Source organism: Ascaphus truei, chromosome 7, assembly GCF_040206685.1.
Source record: "Ascaphus truei isolate aAscTru1 chromosome 7, aAscTru1.hap1, whole genome shotgun sequence".
In the NCBI taxonomy this organism is placed as follows: Eukaryota; Metazoa; Chordata; class Amphibia; order Anura; family Ascaphidae; genus Ascaphus; species Ascaphus truei.
In genome coordinates this window covers 73,761,808-73,787,375 of record NC_134489.1, presented here as the reverse complement: position 1 = coordinate 73,787,375, position 25,568 = coordinate 73,761,808, and the positions used below count along the sequence as shown (strand labels likewise).

The 25,568-nt window shown below is 40.8% G+C and overlaps 1 protein-coding gene across 1 annotated transcript in view; it reads right to left on the bottom strand.

Moving 5' to 3' along the window:
- The window catches only part of LOC142499998 (dynein axonemal heavy chain 11-like), a 362,984-nt gene that overhangs the window by 268,795 nt on the left and 68,621 nt on the right, over positions 1-25,568 (bottom strand). Inside the window, exons 19-25 of the mRNA XM_075610053.1 lie at positions 24,247-24,363; positions 23,646-23,732; positions 11,845-12,003; positions 8,729-8,812; positions 3,872-4,030; positions 3,654-3,776; positions 990-1,112 (exon numbers count right to left, since the gene is read on the bottom strand). Coding sequence (XP_075466168.1) covers positions 990-1,112; positions 3,654-3,776; positions 3,872-4,030; positions 8,729-8,812; positions 11,845-12,003; positions 23,646-23,732; positions 24,247-24,363 — 852 coding nt within the window. The remainder of the gene's footprint in view (positions 1-989; positions 1,113-3,653; positions 3,777-3,871; positions 4,031-8,728; positions 8,813-11,844; positions 12,004-23,645; positions 23,733-24,246; positions 24,364-25,568) is intronic.

Below are 25,568 nucleotides of genomic sequence, written 5' to 3'. Positions count from 1 at the left end.
GACCTAACTCACGCAAGATGCACTGTAGGGCAAAATCGCCTTTCCTTTTAAGTGAGAAACTTTGCAAGTCTTCAAAGTCCATTATATGCCACCTACTGATGAAAATGAAACCAAAATTAAGACGAACTACTGCTTGAGTGCCAGGAGTACGGAATTGCTGGTCACAGACCTCCGGTGCTTTTGTGTCCAAGAATCTATGAATAATGTAGCAGTCAAGAGAGATACAATTGTGAAGTAAAAATGAAACATACAAAACAAGTAAAAATGATAAATGCTAAAAAAAAACATACTTATTTGTTCGAAGCAGCTAAGCACAAGAGAGCTGATGGACGTATTCCGTTCCTAGCCATCAGTGGAGCAACTTTACTCTGATTCCTGATTCTTTATTCAAATAAAACAGGAGCCGAAGCAGCTGGACATACTTGAGCAATAAGGCACTGCAGGCAAGCACTTTCTCCTAAATGTCCCTGCTCTCCGTGTGTTGTCACGCTTAGCCGCTGGGGCCAAGTGCTTTCATACAATTACAATATTTCTAAGAAAGATGTAGTCACTTTTTTGTTGCTTAAACCCTTTTCCTACCAGAGGGGTCAGCAGTAAATTCCAATATCACTGAGGTTAAAGCCGCATTCTACGTGAGCTATGTATCCAGAAGATCCAAAGATTGGTTCAGTGTTAAATAATGTGGTAAGATGACTGATTATCACTCCACTAGGTTGTTTTGATTAATTAGCATCACATAATAAGTGAATCAAATTAATTATTAAAGGTTGAACAAACTCTAATTTTGTTCCCAGTGTGTATGCATGAATGTAGGTGTTGTTACGTTAAGTAACAAGATGAGTTAGGAGAGGAGTTAAAGGACACAAGAACTGATCTATTCCATTTTGATATGAGCATAGCCCGTAGGCCTTTCTTATTATTCTAAATTAACCTACTAAGTTAATTTGTATTTCGTTAATCTCTTTTTACAGTAAACAAGCCTTCATTACCTGATTGTCTTCCAGTGTCTCGATCAGGTTCTCATCTGATTTTAGTAGTGCAGTCCCAGTAGAGTGATGCTTTTCATAGGAAAACTCCATAATGCTCCAAGTATGGTTCATTTCCACAAGAACCTGAAACGTGAGGAACTGTTTAAATTCTCTATTTTTTCTAAAGAAGCATTTAATGTCCAGCTACTTTGCCTTTAAATTATGGATGGGCAGGTTCACGGGATCGAAATTCAAACTTCGCCAAATTCTGCGTTACTTCAGTTGCCCTATTCGAACTTAGTAACACATCTTCGAAAATATGAGCGGAATACAAACCAAAATCCAAGGAAGGCTTATCCACAGATCAAAGATTATTTTTTTTAGAAATTGGGTGAACTTTTGGTTTTGCAAACGGAAAATTGGCGTACGTTCCATCTTATTTTTGTTCTATTTTTTTTTTTGCTTTTTCCTAAATTTCTTTCAAATCTAAGACCAAAACTGATCGAGTTCTGGTAAAACCAAAATACTATTTTTGTTTTTATAACCAAATCCAAAACACCAGTACAAGTTACCCTTGCTTCAAATTACCTTGCTACAAAATATGGCAGTATTGAATATCACAATGCACTATTCCACTATACACAGCATGTACTACTTGGTGAATGCAAACACAAATACATTCATTAGAGAGCTTAGTTATTTCCTGTAGAAATGGAATATACTGTTGGTTATTACGGTCGGTCACAGCACAGTGCGCAGGGGTCTGGTATTAGGGTCCCTTTATAGAGAAGTCATACATGTAAAAGAGTAATCTTTATCATTGTATGACACAGCGTGTTACTTTTCAGTGTGGACAGATTCTTAGGCCCTTATTCTGTAAAAGTGTGATAAGTGCAGATGGTGTGATACGCGCAGGTGGCGTGATACGCGCAGATGGTGTGATAAGCGCAGGTGGTGTGATAAGCGCAGATGGCATGATACGCGCAGGTGGCGTGATACGTGCAGGTGGCGTGATACGCGCAGATGGTGTGATACGCGCAGGTGGCGTGATAAGCGCAGATGGTGTGATAAGCGCAGATGGTATGATACGCGCAGATGGTGTGATAAGCGCAGATGGTGTGATAAGCGTAGATGGCGTGATACGCGCAGATGGCGTGATACGCGCAGATGGCGTGATACGCGCAGTTGGCATGATACGCGCAGGTGGCGTGATAAGCGTAGATGGTGTGATAAGCGCAGATGGTGTGATAAGCGCAGGTGGTGTGATACGCGCAGATGGCATGATACGCGCAGGTGGTGTGATAAGCGTAGATGGTGTGATAAGCGCAGATGGTATGATAAGCGCAGATGGCATGATACGCGCAGGTGGCGTGATAAGCGCAGATGGTATGATACGCGCAGGTGGCGTGATAAGCGCAGATGGTATGATAAGCGTAGATGGTGTGATACGCGCAGATGGTATGATACGCGCAGGTGGCGTGATAAGCGCAGATGGTGTGATAAGCGCAGATGGTATGATAAGCGCAGATGGCATGATACGCGCAGGTGGCGTGATAAGCGCAGATGGTGTGATAAGCGCAGATGGCATGATACGCGCAGGTGGCGTGATACGCGCAGATGGTGTGATACGCGCAGATGGTATGATAAGCGCAGATGGTGTGATAAGCGTAGATGGCGTGATACGCGCAGATGGCGTGATACGCGCAGTTGGCATGATACGCGCAGGTGGCGTGATACGCGCAGGTGGCGTGATACGCGCAGGTGGCGTGATACGCGCAGGTGGCGTGATACGCGCAGGTGGCGTGATAAGCGTAGATGGTATGATAAGCGCAGATGGTGTGATACGCGCAGATGGTGTGATACGCGCAAATGGTGTGATAAGCGTAGATGGTGTGATAAGCGTAGATGGTGTGATAAGCGTAGATGGTGTGATACGCGCAGATGGTATGATACGCGCAGATGGTGTGATAAGCGTAGATGGTGTGATAAGCGTAGATGGTGTGATAAGCGCAGATGGCATGATACGCGCAGGTGGCGTGATAAGCGCAGGTGGCGTGATAAGCGCAGATGGTGTGATAAGCGCAGATGGCATGATACGCGCAGGTGGCGTGATACGCGCAGGTGGCGTGATACGCGCAGGTGGCGTGATAAGCGTAGATGGTGTGATAAGCGTAGATGGTGTGATAAGCGCAGATGGTGTGATAAGCGCAGATGACGTGATAAGCGCAGATGACGTGATAAGCGCAGATGACGTGCTATCGCATGAAAAGCCCCATTAAAGTCAACACTATCACATCTTACAGAATAAGGGTCCTATACTGTTAAACACAGTGGGAAAGCTCTTTGGACATTATTTTAGAAATGTTTATTTTGTTATAAGAACAGAAAGTGAGAACTTCAAGTTGCTGCCGAATGCTCAGTGGCACTAATTTGAAGAAACCCAGCCCCCCAGCTACCGAATGTGTCAGTACAATACGGGTAGTCTCTGAAATGCAGCTGTCTGAACCAAAGAGTTCCCAAATTAAGGAACATGCGGACTCCTTGGTACAACTATTACAGCTGAAGACGATTCACACAACTTCAGTAGTGCATCTAGTATGAATAAGTTTAATCTGTACACATCAGGGGCGCAATCAGAAAATCGGATTGATAATTGGGCATGGACTTTAATAATTATAGACTAACCTTCTCTATTGCCATTTCTTTCACAGCTTTGTTGACAATGTTCTTTACTTCCTCCTCAACTCTATGCAGCTGAAGTGCCAGCAGGTCACCTAGAACAGTCTTTTCGTTCATGACAAACCTTACCTTAGGGGGGAAAAAAAACCAACGTATCAAACAATGCTGGCAAATTAACAAAGAGCAATATTTGTATAGAGATGTATTGTATGTGCTGATGATACCCCAGTCTTGCTCATTAGTTGTTGCCAATGTCTTTTCCTGACTGCAGTATTCTGAAGTTCATTTACAGCCCTCAAAGACGTTAACAAGTTTTTCACAGTGGATTCCAGTTCTAAGTAGACGTTCCAGGTTCTTATATCTTTGTCCAGAGTCTTCATTTCCTGAAAAAGCAGGGGAAGGAGGATGCAAAATGAGCTACACATGTAGGTTAATCTCAGTTTGGAAAGCAAGTTAGTATTCAGACCTAACCCACGCCCAGCAGAATAATATGGTGTAATCATAACAGACATAATCTTGTTTGCCTGATAATTTGAATACTTGTTACTGTCACACCTGCATACTGATGACTAAAAAGGGAAAATGTCCTTATTGACATTTGTATGTATGTATATATTTATTTATACAGTGCCATCCAGGTACATAGCGCTTTTACAATACACGTGACATAATATTATAACACAAAGGGAATAAGTGCTTCAGACAAAACAATAGGGAAAAGAGTCTCTGCCCCGAAGAGCTTACAATCTAAGTGGTAAGTGGGGAGAACTTACAGAGACAGAAGGAGGGTGTTCTGGTAAGTGCATCTCCAAGGGCCATGGTCAGTATATGTGATGTATAGTATCAGCTAGCAGAGCTACCCATATGCTTCATTAAAGAGGTGTGTTTTAAGAAAGGTCCTAAAGATGGAAAGAGAGTGTGCCAGTTGGATATTGAGGGAAAGGACATTCCAGAGGTGTGTGGCAGTGAGTGACAAAGGTTTTAGGCAGGAGAGGGCTTTTAAAGGGGTAGAAGACATAATTGAGCAGAACACAAGTCGAGCACATGTATAGCGATAAATGTGGGCTGAAATGTAAAGAGGGGCAGAAGAGTATATAGTCTTAAAAGAGAGGAGGATAATTTTATAGGTAATACAGGATTTAATAGGAAACCAGAAGAGGGATTTCTGTAGGAGAGGTCCTGAGACACATTTAGGAGATAAGCCCAAGTTTCCAGTCTCTCCAAGTCCTTCTGGAGAGAAATTACATCCTGCTCTGATTCTATTACCTTACAAAATTTAGTATTATCAGTAAAGATGGAGACTTTGCTCTCAATGCCAACCTCAAGGTTATTAATAAACAAGTTAAAAAGCAGTGGTCCCAGCATCGATCCCTGAGGTAGTCCACTCACGACCCTAGCCCAACCTGAAAAAGTTCCATTTATGACAACCCTCTGTTGTCTGTCCTTCAACCCAGGTGCATATTTTTATACTGAGTCCAATTTGCTTTATTTTGTACACCAATCTCTTGTGTGAAACCGTATCAAAAGCCTTTGCAAAATCTAACTAGACCACATCAACTGCATTACCCTGGTCTAAATTCCTACTTACCTCCTCAAAGTAACAAATAAGGTTAGTTTGGCATGATCTATCCTTCATAAATCCATGCTGACTATTACTAATAATTTTGTTTTCCATTAGGTATTCCTGAATATTATCCCGTATTAAACCTTCAAGTAGTTTCCCCACTATTGAAGTCTGTAATTCCCCAGTTGTGATCTAGCTCCCTTTTTAAATATAGGTACCACATCTGCTTGATGCCAATCTTGTGGTACTGAGCCTGTGGAAATTGAGTCCTTGAATATTAAATGTAATGGTTTGGCTATTACTGAACTTAACTCCTTGAGAACTCTTGGATGTATGCCATCGGGGCTAGGTGCCTTATTTACTTTAATTTTTTCAAGCTGTCTATGAACTTCTTCCTCAGTTAACCAATTGTTCATTAATATGGAGGTTGTGGCTTCCTCCTGCGGCACTACAATTGAATTTGATTCTTCCCTGGTAAAACAGAGGCAAAGAATTTGTTTAATACCTCTGCTTTTTCCTTATCTCCAATAATCTGCCTACCCATCTCACACTGAAAAGATTCTACATTTTCTTTCCTCGTTTTTTTGTTATTATGGTACTTAAATAACTTTTTAGGGTTGTTCTTACTTTCTATTGCAATCCTTTTTTCATTATCCATTTTTGCTCATTTGATTGCCCTTTTGCAATTTTTGTTACATTCCTTATAATTCTGATACGATGCCTCGGTCCCTTCTGATTTAAATAATCTAAATGCCTGCCTCTTCTTTTCCATTTCCTCCCCTACCTGTTTATTTAGCCAAATTGGTTTTTACTTATTTCTTTTATACTGATGTAGCCAGGTCCCCCCTGCCTGTCGCCCCCCCCCCCCTCACTTTGCTGGCGATCGCGGGTGCCGCCGAGCCCCATGGCGGACCTGTCGGCCGGGTGCAGGAGTGGAGGCGGATAGGAGCTTGTCTGGGGGTTGCCGGGGACGTGTGCGGCCGGTTGCTAAGGCCGCAGTCGCGTCGCGAGGGCTCCCGGTGCAGGGCGCCGCCATGTTGGATTGCGCACGCATGCACAGTGGGGATTTCGGCGCGGTGACCAGACGGGACATTCGTGCATGCGCAAAGGAAGTGCGCACGAGGCGGCCAATGGGAGAATAGCTCCCAAGAAGAATATAGTCCCCAGGGTGCACAGGGGCAGAGTCAGGTGATGCCAGGTAGCCAATAGGGCTGAAGGATCTCCCTGCAGGGGAGATTGTATACATTTCGCGTGCTTAGCCCACGCTAGTCGGCGTCAGGAGCAGCTAGGTGAAGGAGGTAGGGTCAGTGACTCCCTGCACTAGGCCAGCAGTCCCCTAGGCCCCAGATAGCCCTGAGTCACCAGTAGTTTGAGTGTTGTAGGGACAGGCCCCAGGTTAGGGACCCTGCCCCTTACTACCCAGAGTCAGTTAAGGACACAACGGACGCTGCGTGTCCATCCAGAGGTTTGAGCTCAGACCTCCGCTGCCGCTGCAGCAGCCATCCGGGTGGGATCGCCCCGGACGGTAGTTCCTGTATTCATCAGCCTTCGGATCCTTTGTGAAGCTCCTTGGCAGGCCTGGGCACTGGAGTGCTCGGCAGGTAACCATCACCAAGTGCACCAACGATCCTACATATCATATTCATACGGGACTAGTGGCTGCGCAGTCACACATTTCATCTCCCTTTAAGGGTGCTCGACATATTGTGTGGGGTTATTGGACAAGGGGTGGGATCACCCGGTGTAGGTGGGAGCGTCCTGTGAGACGCAGTAGTTAGTGTCTCCTCTAGAGAGGGACACCTGTTGATATATGAATAAGTATTGCTACAGTAAAGTCATTGGTTATTTTACATGCGGTGTGTGGAGTGATATATATATTTGTCCTGCGAGGAACCACTCCTCCTCTGGCGGGAGCCATCGCAGGTGGAGGCGTTGCACCACGAGATTGTGTTATATGTATGTACCCCAGGCTCCCCGTGCGGAGGCTTAGGCTCCTGAGAGCCACACAGGTATACACAGCAGGTAGTAGCGACTGTATTCACAGGGAATACCCGTTACACTTATTACCCAAGGGTATACACTGATAAGTGTGCTTTTCTAATAATGTTTTAAAGACTGCCCATTATTCCTCTACATTTCCCCCCGCAAAATCATCATACCAATGTATTAGTTGTAGATCAGTCCTCAGTTTATTAAAATCTGCCTTTCTAAAGTTTAAGGTCTTTGTTGAACCCCCAAGTAATCTGTTTTTTGATAATTTATTTCAAATGAGACCATGTATGATCACTGTTACCTAAATGTTCCAGGACTTGAATATTTGCTATTACTTTTACATTGTTTGATATTATCAAAACCAGTATTGCTCCTCTCCTGGTTGGTTCCTCAATAATTTGGGTCATATAATTGTCTTTAAGCACCCCCAAAAATGTGTTTCCTTTTACTGTAATGCTAATCTCATCGCCCCAGTCTATGTCTGGATAATTAAAATCACCCATTATGCAAACATGACCTAGTTTTGATGCCTTCTCCATTTGCAAAAGTATTTTAGCTTCCTCAATCTCACTGATATTTGGTGGTTTATAGCATAACCCTACAAACATTTTCGTTATACTTTTATCTCCACTGCTAATTTCTATCCACGAGGTCTCTACATTTTCATAATTCCCTTCATAAACATCTTCCCTTATATTGTTGTCTATTGAATTTACACTAGCCTAATGAGCGGGTATGGCTGGTGCCTGGTGTACAAGTTCAGAACCTCTGCATACAGTATATGTGGTGGAGGCAACGTCCTCTTAATGTATGTATAAGATTCTGAATAAAATGCAGTGGCCCTTTTCACCAACAATTGTACTGCACCGACACACTTTATTCGAGCAAATACCCAGTATGTACCTGGCAGATACCTGGAATGCGCCGCTCCTCACCTCTGACAAGCCCTGTTGCGTTTGCCTTCCCAGCCTGGGTTCATGCCTGGCTGACGGGCGGCTGATCTGTTAAATGATAATGATTAGGATTTAATAGGCTGCAATGCTTCGCGTGTCTACCAGATGGCATAAATTCATGAATTGTAATGTAGTATATATATATATATATATATATATATATATATATATATATATATATATATACTGTGCAGTATTGCAGCCAGGGGGAATAAAATGCTTCAATCCCTGCCTGGAAAATAACCCAATGCACTCGGGCAGAAAACAGTCACAAACCTCAATACACCCGGGTATACCCGAATTCGTGGGACTAGCCGAGCTCGAATAAAGTGTGTCGCCAGTGTATCTTGGTGTCTTGTGTGTAGGAGTGGAACATAGGGAGGTGTTCAGGATGGTATGGCAACCAGATTAAGGGAAATTGAGAATTCCACCAGTCAAGGCAGCCATGGGATCAGGACATCTCTAATACTACATACCTTACCATTTATGAAAAGTCCCCAAGTAATGACACAAATTCTTTTGAAAACCAAAATCCTTCTCCTTCATATGGTTAATAATGATAAATGTTTTACCTTTGTAAATCTTCTAAGTTCCATATCCATTTGCTCTACATTTATCTGTTTCCATGGAGTTTTCATCCAGTCTTTAATGCTTGTCTGAAAAAAAAAGGTGCAAAACTAGACAAGGTCAAAAAATACCAATAAAGAAAATGTACTTGTTGTTTATCTTAGATCAAGTTCAGGTTTGAGCATTTATAGAACATTACAAATGAATATTACAGGTCAACCCCGTTACAGCACGATCCGCTACAACGCGAATCCGCTTATAACGCGGTCTGAGCGTGGCTCCCGAGTCAGAGTTTGTGTGTGTGCGTGCGTGTCAGTGTGTGTGTCAGTCAGTGTGTGTGTGTGTGTGTGTGTGTGTGTGTGTGTGTGTGTGTGTGTCAGTGTCTTTCCTCTCTCTCCCCTGACGTCACTGATGGCCTCTTTTACCATCAATGACGTAATTTCCGTCGTGAAATTTTGCTACAACACAAGGGATTTTTCCTATCAAAACTCTGTAAGTGCCAGCAAATAAGTTTCACTTCAAAAACATTTACACCACAATATTGTATGTTCTGTACACTTGTAACAGTAATGCTTAAATGAAGAAAAAAAAATGATTGCACGGTCATTAACTTCTTTTGCTTTAATAATTTAATTAGTACATTTAAAATACATGATAACTAATCCTTGCTTTGTTTCTTTGGGAGCAGCACAAACCTGGTATTTTACTATATACTGCAGTACAAAGAAAGAGATTCACGTCTAAGAGATATTAGCGAGGAATCGCAACACACTGCAACTTTTTCAGATAATTGCAGTAGAAAAATGACATCACACATTTATAACAGCTGCCTTATTATAATTATCTGCTTAGTGATGGAACCTCAGTCAGGTGAGTTTTTTTTAAATAACAAACAAACACTATCAAGTTGACATAACGTTCTATGTACAAAAAGTTGCAGGTGTCAGCAGCTCTACTACTATACTTTCATGGGCATGAGAGGTGGTTCACTGTGTATCTTCACAATGCTACAATACATAACTCTGTTCTGACTCATGCACACGGTGGCTATTGAGTAGAGGCAGACAGCTCAATTCAATCCCTATTCCAGGCCTGCGTAACTCCAGTTCTTGAGGGCCGCAAACAGGCCATGTTTTCAGGATATCCCTACTTCAACACAGCTGGCTCAATTAGTGGCTCAGTATGACCAAACAGTATGACCAATATCAATATGACTGAGCAACTAATTGAGCCAGCTGTGCTGAAGTAGGGATATCCTGAAACCCTGGCCTGTTTGCGGCCCTCGTGGACTGGAGTTGTGCAGGCCTGCCCTATGCCATACAAAGGGAGGCTTCTTTTTTCTGAATTGTTTGTTGAGGGAACATAACATAAATAAAAGGGGAAAAAGTACTGGGGAGATACAACACTAGGGGATGGGGACATGTAATAGAGAAAGGGATAGGTAAATAACAAACGCTTCTCAATGGAAGCAGATGGAGACAAGTGCTGCTGAGAGGCTAACTCTGAAAAGGAAGGAAATAACCCAGACAGAGAGGAAATAGGTGCTAGGACTGCACCAAGTGGCAAGGGGAGGAGGGGCTGCCCAAGTCACAGAGGAGACAAGGGGGGGTTGCCAGGCCAACAGCATGAAGAACTAGACGAGGAGACAAAACAGACTCCTTAATAGCAACAACGTTGGATTTGCCATGTGGCATTGCTTCTGTGTACACTTTTCTTTTCCTGTAAATATCTTATAAATAAGACCGGGCTAAGGCCTGAAAAATAGTGCAGTTCGGGTAGACACATACTAGATTGAGTTTAACTAATGGTAAAGCTTGTTTACTCTGGACCGATCAGTAACAATCAAACTAGTTTGTCTCTTGTGGCAGATTTTACGTTATAAGCTAAATGAATTACACATTGATGTTATTTAATGTTATGTCTCTCTCTCTCAATATACTTTCATATTTAAAAATACACTGTAGCCATTAACGTAATTTCCCACATAACTAATGACATTGCAATTATAGTAATGAACTGTAAATAGCCAGACTTATCAATGTCGGTGCTTAATTGGCCAGTGCATATTGATGTCAACTAATTTAGTAGAGATGCAGGAGTAACAATTTCCATGTAGCTTATTAATTGGTGGTGATTAGATGTGGGCTTACTGTATATGGTGAACACTTTGTGGTTCATGAAGAATACAATAAAATGTATTAAATGTTTGACTGGCAGGTCATTTACTTTAAAAGGACTACCTTCTAAACTTCTACGAAAGTGGGAAAGTTTGTTCCAAGGCTGAAGGTGCCATGCTTAGTAAAAGAAATGTGAGGACTGTGGGGAAGACGTCTGCAAATCTGAACTTAAGTATATATTTCGTTCATGCATTTATATGCATTTATATGACCAAATGTGTTTGTATTTTACAGTGTCCTGTCTATGCTAGAGCTGCTGCCCTAAATAGCAGAGATTGTGGGTTCTAATCCGGTTGGGTCTAACACTCGTATCCCCTTCATCACAAGGGCCCATAGACTGAATGGTCTTAAGGATATATTTTAGGATGTGTGACTCATTTAAATATACTATATATATATATATATATATAGAGAGAGAGAGAGAGAGAGAGAGAGAGAGAGAGAGAGAGAGAGAGAGAGAGAGAGAGAGAGAGAGAGAGAGAGAGAGAGAGAGACATATATACACATATATACACACACAACTGGAGAAACTATAAAGTTAGAAGGTCGCCATCCTCGTTGTTCCCCACCACCACCACGCCCTATTTCAGGCTCTGGGGGGAAGTTAGCACTACCTTTAGGTCATTCCACTTCCAAAGCAAGTACAATCCGGGTGTTTTGTCACTTTTTATAGAAGAGGTTTAGAAGATGCGATTTGCTTCTTGTGAACATGCCAAAATGTGCGGTTTGGCAATGACGACTTCGAAGCTACTAGAAAAAGCCTCCTATGTGTTCAATTTCCGTTTCTAAGCAGAATCTTAATTAATTTAGCTACTGATAAACTGAGTAATTGGATAATATAAACTAGGGTTCCTTGTGAAAATAAAGGCTAAAACTCCGGATTGCAAAATGATGAATGATTCCATTCCAGCATTCCAAACAAAAATTGCACAACTCTGTCTTACCCGTACAAATATCACCATGTCCCAAACAGACTTCAGCAATATGATGTCAGTGCGGCACTGCCTGAGCTGTTTGTATTCTGGCACGCTCACTTCAAATAGGTCTGCAGTGTCTTGTAGTTTTTTCATTTCGCCTTCAAGCCTTGATATATTTCTGTGGGTCTAGAGAGAGAAATAAGTTGATTTTTGTTTGTACGAGCTGTATTTTTACCGGCCGGCCATGTGTATGATGTTCTTTGTAGAAGTCATTTGTGTCATGCTTTGGATTCTAAGACCTTGCTGTGAATTATCTGATGTCACACTTGATAACTTCCACGAATCTTCATGTACTATATTTCATATGTCCTACTCCACATTGGCGGTTATAACTCAGTCAAATAGTGACCGTAAATTTCATTGCCAGATTCCTGGATTCTAGAAGTGACTCATATTGCATATTTTCCTGTGGTGTATAGTAGATAACATGTTTTTGGTTAGCAGAAGGAAAATAAGACACCACGGTATGTGTTTGTGAATCTAAAATGTTTTATTAAAATAGAAACACCATGGCAAATGAAAAAACCCATACATTTTGTATTTCTCTGTACTGTAGGTCTACTCAACAGAAGTCACATAGCTACTAAAATATTCTCTATTCTGTGAAGTATATTAGGTGATTTTACCCATTGGCTGCCTATGGTGCCTGGATTAAATTACCATGCAATGCTCTTTGCAATAGTGGATACATACTAGATTTGTTGTACGGTACTGGAATAGATAAGTGGCCTTGCTAGTTGGGTCAAATTATCCATAATGTTTTTGAATACTGAGCATGACAAGAACACATTACATATAATTGCAGTGGCAAGAATCGAGGGAGTAGGTGGTGGTATGATACCTTTTTATTGGACCAACAAGTAATTGACATGTTACAAGCTTTCAAAGCTCTCAGGGTCATTCATCGGGTATATACCTCCTTTGTTACTACAGGGGAAAAAAGGACCAACCCGGCTACTCACCCTTCTTTGCCCAGTGTTAACAATTGTAATTCGGTAAACATATACAAAAATGCAAGGCCAGTGCTAAGTGGGATTCCCAGGTAACGAAACCCACTTGGAAAGGGGATCAGTGCGGGCAGCCCTCTGCATTTTGATTCTGTCTCTAGCATGAGGTTAGAAGCTACCAGGGAGCCACCTGGTTCACTACTCTCCATCGTGTCTGTTGACTCAGTTGAAGCAAAGAGAGAGAGGGGAGAATAGAGCTGTCGACTTCTCACAGACACCGGCACCGCTGGATGAAGCTGTTATAAAACTGTTATACACAAGAGCAGGCATGCAGCTATCCAGAGTGCTGAAATGTTTTATTAATATTTCATTTAAATGGTAAGGAACCAACTTACTGGTATTTTATGTGAAGCAGTAGAAAAATGCAATGTCATAAATAGCTTAATCTATATTTGGTGGTTAATCTGGTCGGTGGTGGATTGCTGTTTGTAATAACATGTCAGTATCCACAACTGTTAAATGTACATTCGCAAGCACACTAGTGAATACCAGTGCAAATCTCTAAGGTTTGTCTAATATTGTTTAATTTATTGCTCCATACATTTGATAGGGAAATTGTGTGGTATTTCGGTGCAGCCATCATAATCACAATGAAAAAAACTTGTCAGACATACAACTGCGTCTGGGTCCTTACTGGTAGGACAGAGAATCAATTACTAAATCTGTGTGTGGGATGTGGGGAATGATCGTCGGACCGCAATACCGGAAGTGGGGCATGATCGTCAGACCACAATACAGGAAGTGGAGCATGATCATCGGAATGGAATACAGGAAGTGGTGCATGATCGTCTGACCGCAATACCGGAAGTGGGGCATGATCGTCGGACCACAATACCGGAAGTGGGGCGTGATGATCGGACTGCAATACCGGAAGTGGGGCATGATCGTCGGGCTGCAATACAGGAAGTGGGGCATAATCGTCGGACTGCAATACAGGAAGTGGGGCATGATCGTCGGACCGCAAAATACTGGAAGTGGGCCATGATCATCGAACTGCAATACCGGAAGTGGGGCATGATCGTCAGATTGCAATACCGGAAGTGGGGCGAACGAAGCCCAATGGTGCCCCCCAAAAGCTACTCTGCGCTGTTCTAGACTTTGTTTATAACTGCAATTATGTATCTATTGTTTATTGAATAAAGCTGTATTACACCATATCATTTTCTTTATCCTCATGTCTTCTATACAGAGAAAGCTCAAAAACCAACAGTAAGTGTGAGTGGATATTTATTTATTTATAAAATATTTTACCAGGAAGTAATACATTGAGAGTTACCTCTCGTTTTCAAGTATGTCCTGGGATATGGATACTTCACCATTTCAAAACATATTACACTATATATTTGTATTTAATTCTTTTACGTGTTTCCGACCAAAATTAAATTAAAGTAGGGCACTGGTAGGAAAAGTCTTTTGGAGGAGCAGCATCAAAAATATAACTGAATTGTATTACTTTTCCTATTTTCCTAATCTGGTCTGTAACTGTTACATACGTAAGCCTATAATATACATCTTCTTTAACTGTGCATGCAATGTATTGTATATAATGTATACCCTGTTAATTTATGTAACTGTATTTGTAACCATGTATTATTTGTCATTTTAACTCTATGCCCAGTACATACTTGAAAACGAGAGGTAACTTCAATGTATTACTTCCTGGTAAAACATTTTATAAATAAATAAAAATAAATTTTATACCCATTCACTATGTCATTTATAGTTTGTCTCCTTTCTTTTTGGAGGATAACTCTACTTCTTCCCCAGCTTCTTTCATGATTTCAGTTATAATTCCATCTTCCCTGAAAGCCTTCCCATTCGTCATTAATTTTTATTAACTTTACCATTTCTTCTGAAAGGATACATGGTACATCAATGGTGGTTTCTTCTCGCTCTTCCTCTGCTGGTTTATGCTCTGTTATTTCTGTTCTTGTACAATTTCATGAAGTAGTCCTAAACTCCCTTTATGATAAGTGTAGAGGGAGAGGGGTGTTGGCCCAGTATTAAAGGGGTTGTACCCCATATGGCCACCCCCTGACCTCACCAGGGAGGCAAGGGGTTAACTGGACTGCGGCCCAGGAAGGTGGTTTACACCATGTCATGTCATGAAAATGTATGTTCCCCTGTTCCCATGTTTCATTATAATCCTGTATTTTAAAGATGTTTTAAACTGCATTTCTGTATCTCCAGTTCTGGAGGTCGCAGAGAGTTCATATTTGGCCAATATGTGTAGTCACTGTAGGCATTAAGAACTTTGCAAATTTCGACCCACTGAGCCCACCAGAATGGAACTTATTAATATGTGTAGATATTAAAGTGTATATGTATGGTATTTTGGATCTGCCCTGAAAATGCAGACTCCATCTGCTATGCTAATAGGTCATGAAGGGCAGCCGGCTGATTGAGCCTAAGCACTGTGATCAAAAGTTAACTGCCTGATTGTTTACCCTAAGTACTAATCAACATATCAAGTACTAATCAACAGACTCTGCCACTCTAATTGTTACCTGAGGGTGGAGAATCATCAAACTGGAGTGGTTTGTAAGTGTTATGTCTACACCTACAAACAATGCAGATACTTCATTTGATAGACTGGTCGTCGCCCCTGATTTAATTATGGGGCTACCCATAGAGTACCAGTACACATGGGCTAATTAGCTGGGGGGAAAGGGTTAATCTGTGTCTCCACGTTAGGGATTGGATACAGATAATTGTTCACCAATAGTCTGTATTCAATGTTAAGAATAGGGTTACACAGGTATATAAACTGTGTCAACCCTACAGTTTTTAGTTGTTCTTCTGATTCCACCTGGAATGTCACCGGATTGCTGGAGAATTGCTAGCTGATACTTCTCCATTCCCCAACCCTAAGTAAGTGTTACCTTCTTGCCTGTTAATTGTACTATATTGCTGTGTTCACCTTATTTAAGGAATAAATTATATTTTATTATACTGCACCGACACACTTTATTCGAGCAAATACCCAGTATGTACCTGGCAGATACCTGGAATGCGCCGCTCCTCACCTCTGGCAAGCCCCGTTGCGTTTGCCTTCCCAGCCTGGGTTCATGCCTGGCTGACGGGCGGCTGATCTGTTAAATGATAATGATTAGGATTTAATAGGCTGCAATGCTTCGCGTGTCTACCAGATGGCATAAATTCATGAATTGTAATGCAGTATATATATATATACTGTGCAGTATTGCAGCCAGCGGGAATAAAATGCTTCAATCCCTGCTTGGAAAATACCTCAATGCACTCGGGCAGAAAACAGTCACAAACCTCAATACACCCGGGTATACCCGAATTCGTGGGACTAGCCGAGCTCGAATAAAGTGTGTCGCCAGTGTATCTAAGCCTCGTTCAGTTCAACCCAGATATTTGGTGTTCATTATATCTTGTCATAAACTACCGTGACAATAAGTGCACAGTCTTTTATTGTTGATCCATCATCTTGTTTGAGTACAATGATTTTATTATTTCCAATCATGAGTCGCTGCTTCATCTTCTGTCTATCTTAGATTGTCTCCTTCACCATATTACAGTTACATCTTCAGTTATAGGCTTGCTGATCGTCTTGCACAGCTCTCCATATTCTTCTTGTGTCTTAAATTTGCTTTAGTTATTGTAATTTCCTCAGTAACTGCTTTCTCTCATCTAATCTTTTCTTAGCCTGTTTTTTTGTTAGTGATTTCTCTGGGTTTTTCTGTGCTTTATACTACAATATTCATAAGTTCTTCATAAAATAGAGGATGGTACCGTATTAGCCCATAGAATAGATAAAGGAAAGTAATGTAGAAGTGATACCTTTAATAGCTAACTCATGATTAAAGAGAGTGCAAGCTCTCAGAACCACACAGGCCCCTTCCTTAGACAGATTGTTTTGACAAATTAAGCTGAAACAGCCTGTCATATTTATACAAGAATTGCATCCCAGTAAATCTGAATATACAGATGTAAATGAGTGTGATACGAAGAAACATGGAAATGTAGAAAAGCAAATGTAAATTGAGCAAGAATTACGCTAAGGGTGTGACGTGTCTGGGCAGATGGTTAGTGTAACACAACGCAAAAAAGATATGTAAATGGATAAGGAATTAAAGTGAAGGTGTGAGGTGGAGAGAGCAGGATGCCTGTAGGAATACCAGATTACAAAAGTGTACTGTATTTATATTTCATAATGAGACAAATCATTTCCCCCAATTGAGTTCTGTATTCATTATATAAAAAATGTACTTGAGTTTATACTTCCATATTTTTTTCTCACGAGTTCTGAAATTCCACTTGATCATTTTAAATTTCATGCTTTTGATAATATATACAGTATATTATTTATATATAGATATAGATGTCTGCATCATGTCGCAGTATCTTAGGTCCAATATTAAGGCAGGAAACTCTGTACTCCTTTACACAAGGTTTATTTACAGGGGTTAAATAATACAATAACAGGCCCACCGTCCCATTAAGGCAAAACAAAACATAAAATAAACATCTACTCCTTCATAGGAGACTGACTAAACATGCAGCTCCAGCCATCTCTAACGTAATCGCCAGCTACGCTGGTTATCAGCCCAAAACATGTACTAGTATAGGTAAACAATATATACAGTCTTTAGGCACCGCAAAATAATGGTTAGCTCTTATCTGTATCTGTTGGGGCTCAAAGTAATTGCCTCTGTACCCTGCAAGAGTTCAGAGAATCCCTCTGTAGTTCCAATATCCTGCTTCAGCACAGTCTCGTGTCCTTCCTTCTTCTTACTGGGATTTACAACCCAGGCAGTCCCAGCAGGCTCTGCGACCACCATCCAGCGAGACTAGGGGACTGTACCACCCAGTTTCACCTTATAGGGGAGAACTGTCAGTCTCTCTCCCCCCATCTCTGAGGAAAAGCAGTCTCTGTGTGCAGGCCACTTTCGGGACTTTTAAAACTTCTGTTTCTTCAGGAGTCCAGCATGCTTAATTTGTTGCTGCTGCTGCAGCAAGCTTTCCAGGAGGAAGTTAACTGTTTGTACGCTGGAAAGCACCCCTACTGCACTATTCCAGCACCTTTAGATAAGGATTATATCTATCTACATATATATATATATATATATATATATATATATATATCAGGGAAACCAGGGAATGGTAATACTTTCGATATATAGGGCTCCCAGGATACTGAACAGCTTCTATCCTGTTTAGGTTGGAAAGTGCAGCCACAGAATGGATGTCCCCCATCCCACAGTTTTGCAGGTGTTGGAACTGAGGGATGAGGGATTCAGACTAGAGTTTGTCTGCTGTCTGATTTCTGTCACCTATCCTGCTAATTAGAAAACAGGTATTTAAAGCTGGTTTCCTGGTTCCTCTCCCCTCTCTCCAAGAGCCTGGAGGCAGAAAGGGGAGAACCCCTTCCCCTAAAAGGGTAAATCATCTGTGTACTACCTTTGACTATGAAGTTTGCTATTTTGATTTGTTGGAAGCGGGCAAGCCACCCAACCCTAGTCGGGGTGATCCTGTGTCTAGTTATTGCTCAGTTGAGCAGGGTTTAATTTGTACATTGTTTTCAAAGTGTTGCAGTTCCAGTGCCTGGGACTGAATAAACCAGGCAGAAGCCTGCTTAAAGGAACATGGTCTCACATCTCCTCGTCTCACCCACCCTAAAAGACCATGTTCTAGTGGATCCGGACAGACGGCGGAGCACAGAGCCCCCTGAGTAAGCCGTTTGTCACTATATAGATATATATAAAAGTAAGCAGGCATCCCTGCAGCAGTCTGAGTGCCCCCGCTGATGTCATCCCTGCAGTGCCGCTCTCAGCTGATCTCCGGCCGGCACACACATAGGAAGTTTTATGAGTCATTACTGACATGAGAGAACTCTCTTCCCATGAGTGCTAAAGGTCATATCCATACATACGCTATATACACACATTCCCAGCTAGCTCAAACTCCCCCACCCACCACATCATGAATATATATTTATGTCAAAAATGGATGTAGCATTGGGCACCCCTGTCTTTTGTATATGTATTATATATGTGAGTGGGTTAACTGACTTTGCATCTCCCAAGTCCTTGCTTAAAAGCTGTGTTTAAAGCAGCATGCATTGACTAAGGGTTGCTCATGTAATGTGAGCATGAGATAAAAAGTGGCACTGTGTGCTCATTTGCATGTCATTTCCCAGAATCCCTTGCTGCAGTGGAAGTGCTGTTTGCTGGGTGATAATGGTGAAAGACAGGGTTGCAGACCTGTCTAAGACATGCAGATGAGCATACAGTTATATTTGCATATATATATATATATATATATATATATATATACGGTGTTCGACAAACCTATACATTTGCAAGCCCCGGGCGAGTGGATTTAACATCGTGGCGAGCGCCTATTGGCCCAAGCAGCACACGTTTGGTACTAGGTGGCGAGTAGATTTTTTTGTGATTTGTTGACCACTGTGTGTATATATATATATATATATATTTATTTATATAACGGTGGAGGTTTTTTGTCGCCTTTTTCACCCACCATAACTTAAAATGTATATGTAAACTCACACTGATGAGACCCATTAATGTTGAAACATGTCTGTGAGTGGTTTGACTGGCTTTGCATCTAGTCCTATGCTGTGCTTAAAAGCTGTGTGAACAGCCAAGCATTTGCTTATATGGGTTCCATGTAAATGGGTTTCAGGCAAAAGGTGACACAGTGTGCTCATTTGAATGTCATTTCCCAGAATCCCTTGCTGCAGTGGAAGCACTGTATGCTAGGTGATAATGGTTGAAAGGCAGGGTTGCAGAACTGTCTAAGACATGTAAATGTGCTCACAAGTGATATTCTTTATATCACTTTATATCATATATATATATATATGAGAAAAGAAAAAAGAAGTGTCCCACTAAAAGCACTCAAGCTATATATATATATAAGCAATGTAAGTACGTGTGCATTGTACTTTGTTAGTATACACCAGTTACATTATACTGCTTTAGTTTATGTTTCTCGCCTTTAAAGAGTAACTGTTACATTATTTTAAACCATGACCTAGGATTTAACACATTACTTTAAATCAAGTCACTGTGCTTATAATGAGGAACAGTGTTTCTATTATGCACTGTAACAATCTTTAACAAATAAATGTAAAACTGTTTTGGGGCAATTATGCTCTTTTAAATACAGTATTTACAACGCTTTGCACTAAGTTGAAAATATACTTCATCCATTACTTATCTCAAGGGTTTGTAAGGAAAAGGAGACATGCTAAATATTATGTCAGAATATTGGCAACAATCAATATAGATCCAAGTTGCTCTGAAAACTTCTTGTGGCTGTGCCAGTGCGTTGATATTTTTACTAAATGCAATATGTTGGATGTTGTGCCAGTTATATTAGTGCTGTCAGTCAGAAGAGAAAAACAATTGAAGATCAAGATTTACAATGACTCATTTACAAAGGTTGCATTCATACTGTATAATGAAAACAACATGAACGTGCTACAAAAATGAATATACAGATGAATGTACAGGAATATTTACAGTTGCTATATATATATAAACCTTTCCTGTGGAGGGTTTTTGTCACTTTTTTAACTCACCATAACTTAACTCAGTATTATGGTATAGCCTATCCCATAGCTTCTTTGCATACCCAGTTAACCAGAACCACACTGATGAGACCCATTAACAGCTGTCTGTGGGTGGTTTTCTGGGTATGCACCCTAACCCTGGCTGTGCTCAAAGCTGTGACCATGCAGCAAGCTTAAGCCTATAGGGAACCATGTTAAAAATGGTTTTTGAAGCAAAAAGTGGCACTGAGTGCTCATTTGCATGTCATTTCCCAGAATCCCTTGCTGCAGTGGAAGTGCTGTATGCTGGGTGATAATGGTGAAAGGTGGGGTTGCAGACCTGCCTAAGACATGCAGATGAGCATACAGTTGTATTTGCATATTTGCTTTCCTGTGGAGGGTTTTTGTCACTTTTTTTACTCACCATAACTTAACTCAGTATTATGGTATAGCCTATCCCATAGCTTCTTTGCATACCCAGTTAACCAGCCCCACACTGATGAGACCCATTAAGGTCGAAACAGCTGTCTGTGGGTGGTTTTCTGGGTATGCACCCTAACCCTGGCTGTGCTCAAAGCTGTGACCATGCAGCAAGCTTAAGCCTATAGGGAACCATGTTAAAAATGGTTTTTGAAGCAAAAAGTGGCACTGAGTGCTCATTTGCATGTCATTTCCCAGAATCCCTTGCTGCAGTGGAAGTGCTGTATGCTGGGTGATAATGGTGAAAGGTGGGGTTGCAGACCTGCCTAAGACATGCAGATGAGCATACAGTTGTATTTGCATATATACACACACACACACACACACACACACACACACACATATACATATACATATATATATATACTCTCACACACAGCTGTCTCTTATACACACACAAATACTCCATGTAATTCCATCCCTATATACCAATAGGGACCACATAGTATCTACAAACACTTCGTTATGCCACAGCTTCTTACATTCCCACACCATTGATATACACTCTCACTCCACACACACCTTTTGTAAAGCGCTGTATACACTGTGGGCTCTTTATCAATTTATATTAATACATACACACACTCTTGCATCAACAACATTCAGGGACCATTTAACACCTCAAGTCATAAAACGCATACTGCACAGAGGGAAGGGATAAACGTCAATCACAGATCACATTCCAGTATGCACTGTTTTAAAGTAAAAACACTTTTTTTTGGCTTCATTCATTGTAACATCGCCGGAAGAAGTGTATCTCGAAAGCAGTGTATCTCGAAAGCTCGCACACAAAAAATGAGAGAGAGACAGAGAGACAGAGAGACAGAGAGGGAGACAGAGACAGAGAGACAGGGAGAGGGAGAGATAACTGATACCTTGGATTTAAAAGGTACCCAGCATTGTGGTATGGTATTAGCACAGACACCACTAGGTATGTGCCCTGTTCAATTTCTGATGTGCACAGAGGGTATGGAAATTGATCTGATGGGGAATCTAGCTCAGGTGACCACAGGTTCTTATAGGAAAGGGGTGAGCAAACAAACAATTTAACCCCTTTGGATATTGACTTTGAAGTTGATAGATCCGTTCTGTTTCGCGCCAGAGAAGGTTTTTGTCCCAGTCCCCCTTCCTGGGGCCAATGTGCCAATGCCCCTTACACTCAGCATCTTGACATCTCCAGCACGAGCCTCATTTACATGGCGTGGTATTGGGGTCTCCAGCTTATTTCTAATGGAGGCAACGTGCTCAAGGATTCTCCGTCGTAACCGATGCCTCGTTTTGCCAAAATACTGTTTTCCGCAATTGCATACCATGTGATTAATAACCCCTTCAGTTTGGCAGTTTATGAATTGTTTTATATCATACTGCCTGCTGTTGTCCCAATTGGAGAATTTCTGTGTGAGAGACTTGAAAGGGCAGGCTTTGCATTGCCCGTATCTAAAGGATCCTTTTGGTTTCACTGGGATCCAAGTTGGTGAATTTATGAGCGGCATATGGCTTCTAACCAAAATATCTTTGAGGTTTTTGGCCCTTGGCAATTTATTTAATTTCAACTCCGGGACCCCCTACTTCCGGAGATACTGACCTCTGAAGGTGCCGGTAGCTGATCCAGCTCAGTAATCAGGGATTTCAGGTTTAAAGCTCCCACGTCACATGGGCCAATAGGAAGCCACACCGATGACGTCACTGCTTCCTATTGGCCCGCAGGCCAGGAAATATCTGAAAAGTGGCCATTACGAGATCCTTGCTTGCCAAGAAGATCACCTAGAGTAGGGCACCTAATTTGCGGTATATATATTTAAAAATTACAGTATCTCCGGTAGCAGGGGTCCCCAGAGCTGAAATTAATGGGATTCAGCTCCGGTGACCCCCTGCTTCAATTATATATTTAAAAAAAAAAAAACTTTTACAAAAATTTGCTCTTTGGGACTGCCTCTTTAAAAGGAAGATACCTGTTTTAAATATACATTTTCTTGAAATATTTTTACAGAAGTTTAATTTAATGCTGAATCTAAAGTACAATAAAGTAGATCTTGAAAAAGGGCCATTGGTGATCGAAACATCAATCTAGCTAATAAATCAGTGCTGGGCTTGTGGATAAGATAACTAAGCTGTAGCTTAGAGACTCACAATATGAGGGGCCTCAAAAATAGCAAAACAGCTATGCATGTAAAGTTTAAAAATCGGGTGATAAATAAAGAAGATATTGGGAAAAGCTTCTCTATAAATATGAACATTTTGTTCAAATATGACCCTAAGCATCATGTGCATCGAAATGACAAAATTTGTAGCTTATCATTTGAAGACATCATCAATGGCTTTGCTCTCCAAAAATCACAAAAGAAAATGTTTTAATATTAAAATTAATGTGGATAGACAAACACTGTTCATTTTAGCCTTATAGCGTCGTCTTTGTATATAACAATGCTAGTATAATGCTTTCATTCATTTCAGTGTCATGTTTATATTTTAATGGTCCCTTCAGTCAGAAAAATAAATGTTATATATATATATATATATATATATATATATATATATATATATATATATATATATATATATATATATATATATATATATATATACACACACATACACACAATGACTAACTATTGGATTAAACCAATGAGTACACCACCGATTTTAAAACGTACCCCCTGTACACTGTAAATTAATCTGCATCCCTTCAGTTTGCAATAAATGTAATATAATATATTTTTTAAACATGCACATTTTACCTTATCTAGATGCGTATATGGATCATCTGCATCAAATCTAAAGATGGTTTCATTTTTAAATCGACTTCTGAACTCATGCTGTTTAACCTGAAAATTGTGTATTACACATATTGAGTCAAGGGTACTTCACAAAATCCATAAACATGATACTATACATTTTCTTTGTATGCCATTCATCCAACATTTTCCATCCCATAAATCATCAATAATTTCCCTTCGTGTACATTTTTATAATAAATTCAGTGATGAAACTAATTATATTTAAATCACAGAACTTGCAGGTAATACGCACAGACAGAATAAAAAAAACATTTAAAATCTATATTTGATCTGATGACAGTTTCGCAGCGTTTGAATTAGAAAAAGATTAGACATAATTGAAGATAAAAGAGACACAGGCCTCGCTACCATTTTGGTGAAGTGGGCTTTAAATTATCAGATTCATCCAGAATACATTACCAAGAAACATTGAATTGTTATCTTTAGACAGCCTTTTTCTAAGAGTTTACAATTTCTCAGTTCAGTGAAGCTGAGCTCCAGCCTGTTATCAGAACAAAAAAAGAGAAAAATCATTTGCTTCAGAGCACAGAACTGATCTCACCTCAAAAAGTACACATTTTCTTCTGATAACAGATACTTCATTGGACTGCAGAGGAGCTGCTTCATGCTTTACTGTGAATGCAATCTTTTTAAGGTTCTTCCACCTCTCAGGTAATTCCTAAAAGTAGTATAAACAGACATTATTTACCTATGTATATTTTAAGCATGGCAACTGTGGCTTGACATGTGAATTCAATTAGCACATCTTAATGTAATGTACAATACTGTAGTGTTGTTTCTTTGCTTTGCCCATAAATCCTCATTTTTACCACAACAAGAACCACATGCCTTTACTGTCCCACATGATGCTTCTTAGCATCTCACACAACTGTTACAGATTTGCTGAAACTTCAGGGTCACTCCTTTAGAGATAGTTGCTTCATTCTAATGGAAGGACCACTAACGATATTGTATATGATGGGTTTTAGGCTTAGGGGTTTATTTACAGTAAAAAAAAATACCACCTGTAGTACATTTGCATGTCTCAAACAGGTCTGCAACCTGGTCTTTCCCCATTATCGCTTAGCAAACAGTGCTTCCACTGCAGCTAGGGATTCTGGGTAATGACCATGCAAATGACCACAGTGTGTCACTCATACTTCTCATCAATTTTGACATGGACCCTGTAGACGGACGTTCACAGAAGTACACAATTGGAGACTTTTATAAGGTGAAATTATAATAAGGCTTTATTGTGCCTTTTCCTTTTCATCAGGAAATCATCCAAACACAGGGGGGGGGGGGAACAAAGCTTCTATTCACTTGGGAGTATCTCTAGTGAAAATACCATGCAATTAATTCACAACTCCCTAAGTCAAGCATGTCTCGCAGCCCCAAAACATATAGCATGAAATAAGCAGATATAAGCAGTCTCTTAATAATTAAAGTCTTATCTGTTAGCTGCTGTAGAGAAAGCTTCTCTGCTCCCCTGGAACCGCACCTGTGCGTGCACAGAAAATATCAGCATCCAGGTTTAGAAGTCTTATTTGGTGTCTTGCAATCAGCTATGCTGTGCAGAGCTCAAGACCGGTCAGCTCCAGAGATCTGTGTTCTCTTGGTCAGTCTCTCCTGGGAGACTCAAGAACACTGCTCTGTCTCCAAAGTTCAGCCCACAAGTGAGCTAAGGAGTCACTTCCTGTCTCAACAGAAAGGCTTTTGTAAGCAATCTAAATCAGGCAGGTGGTGTTTATTAATTGACTACCAGCAGTTAACCACCACACTGCTAGATTAAAGGCACATTACTTGAACAGGGATTACTCCCCTGTTACAGACCCCTATAAGCTTATGCCTGCCGTACACAGCTTTTCAGCACCGTCTGGTTTT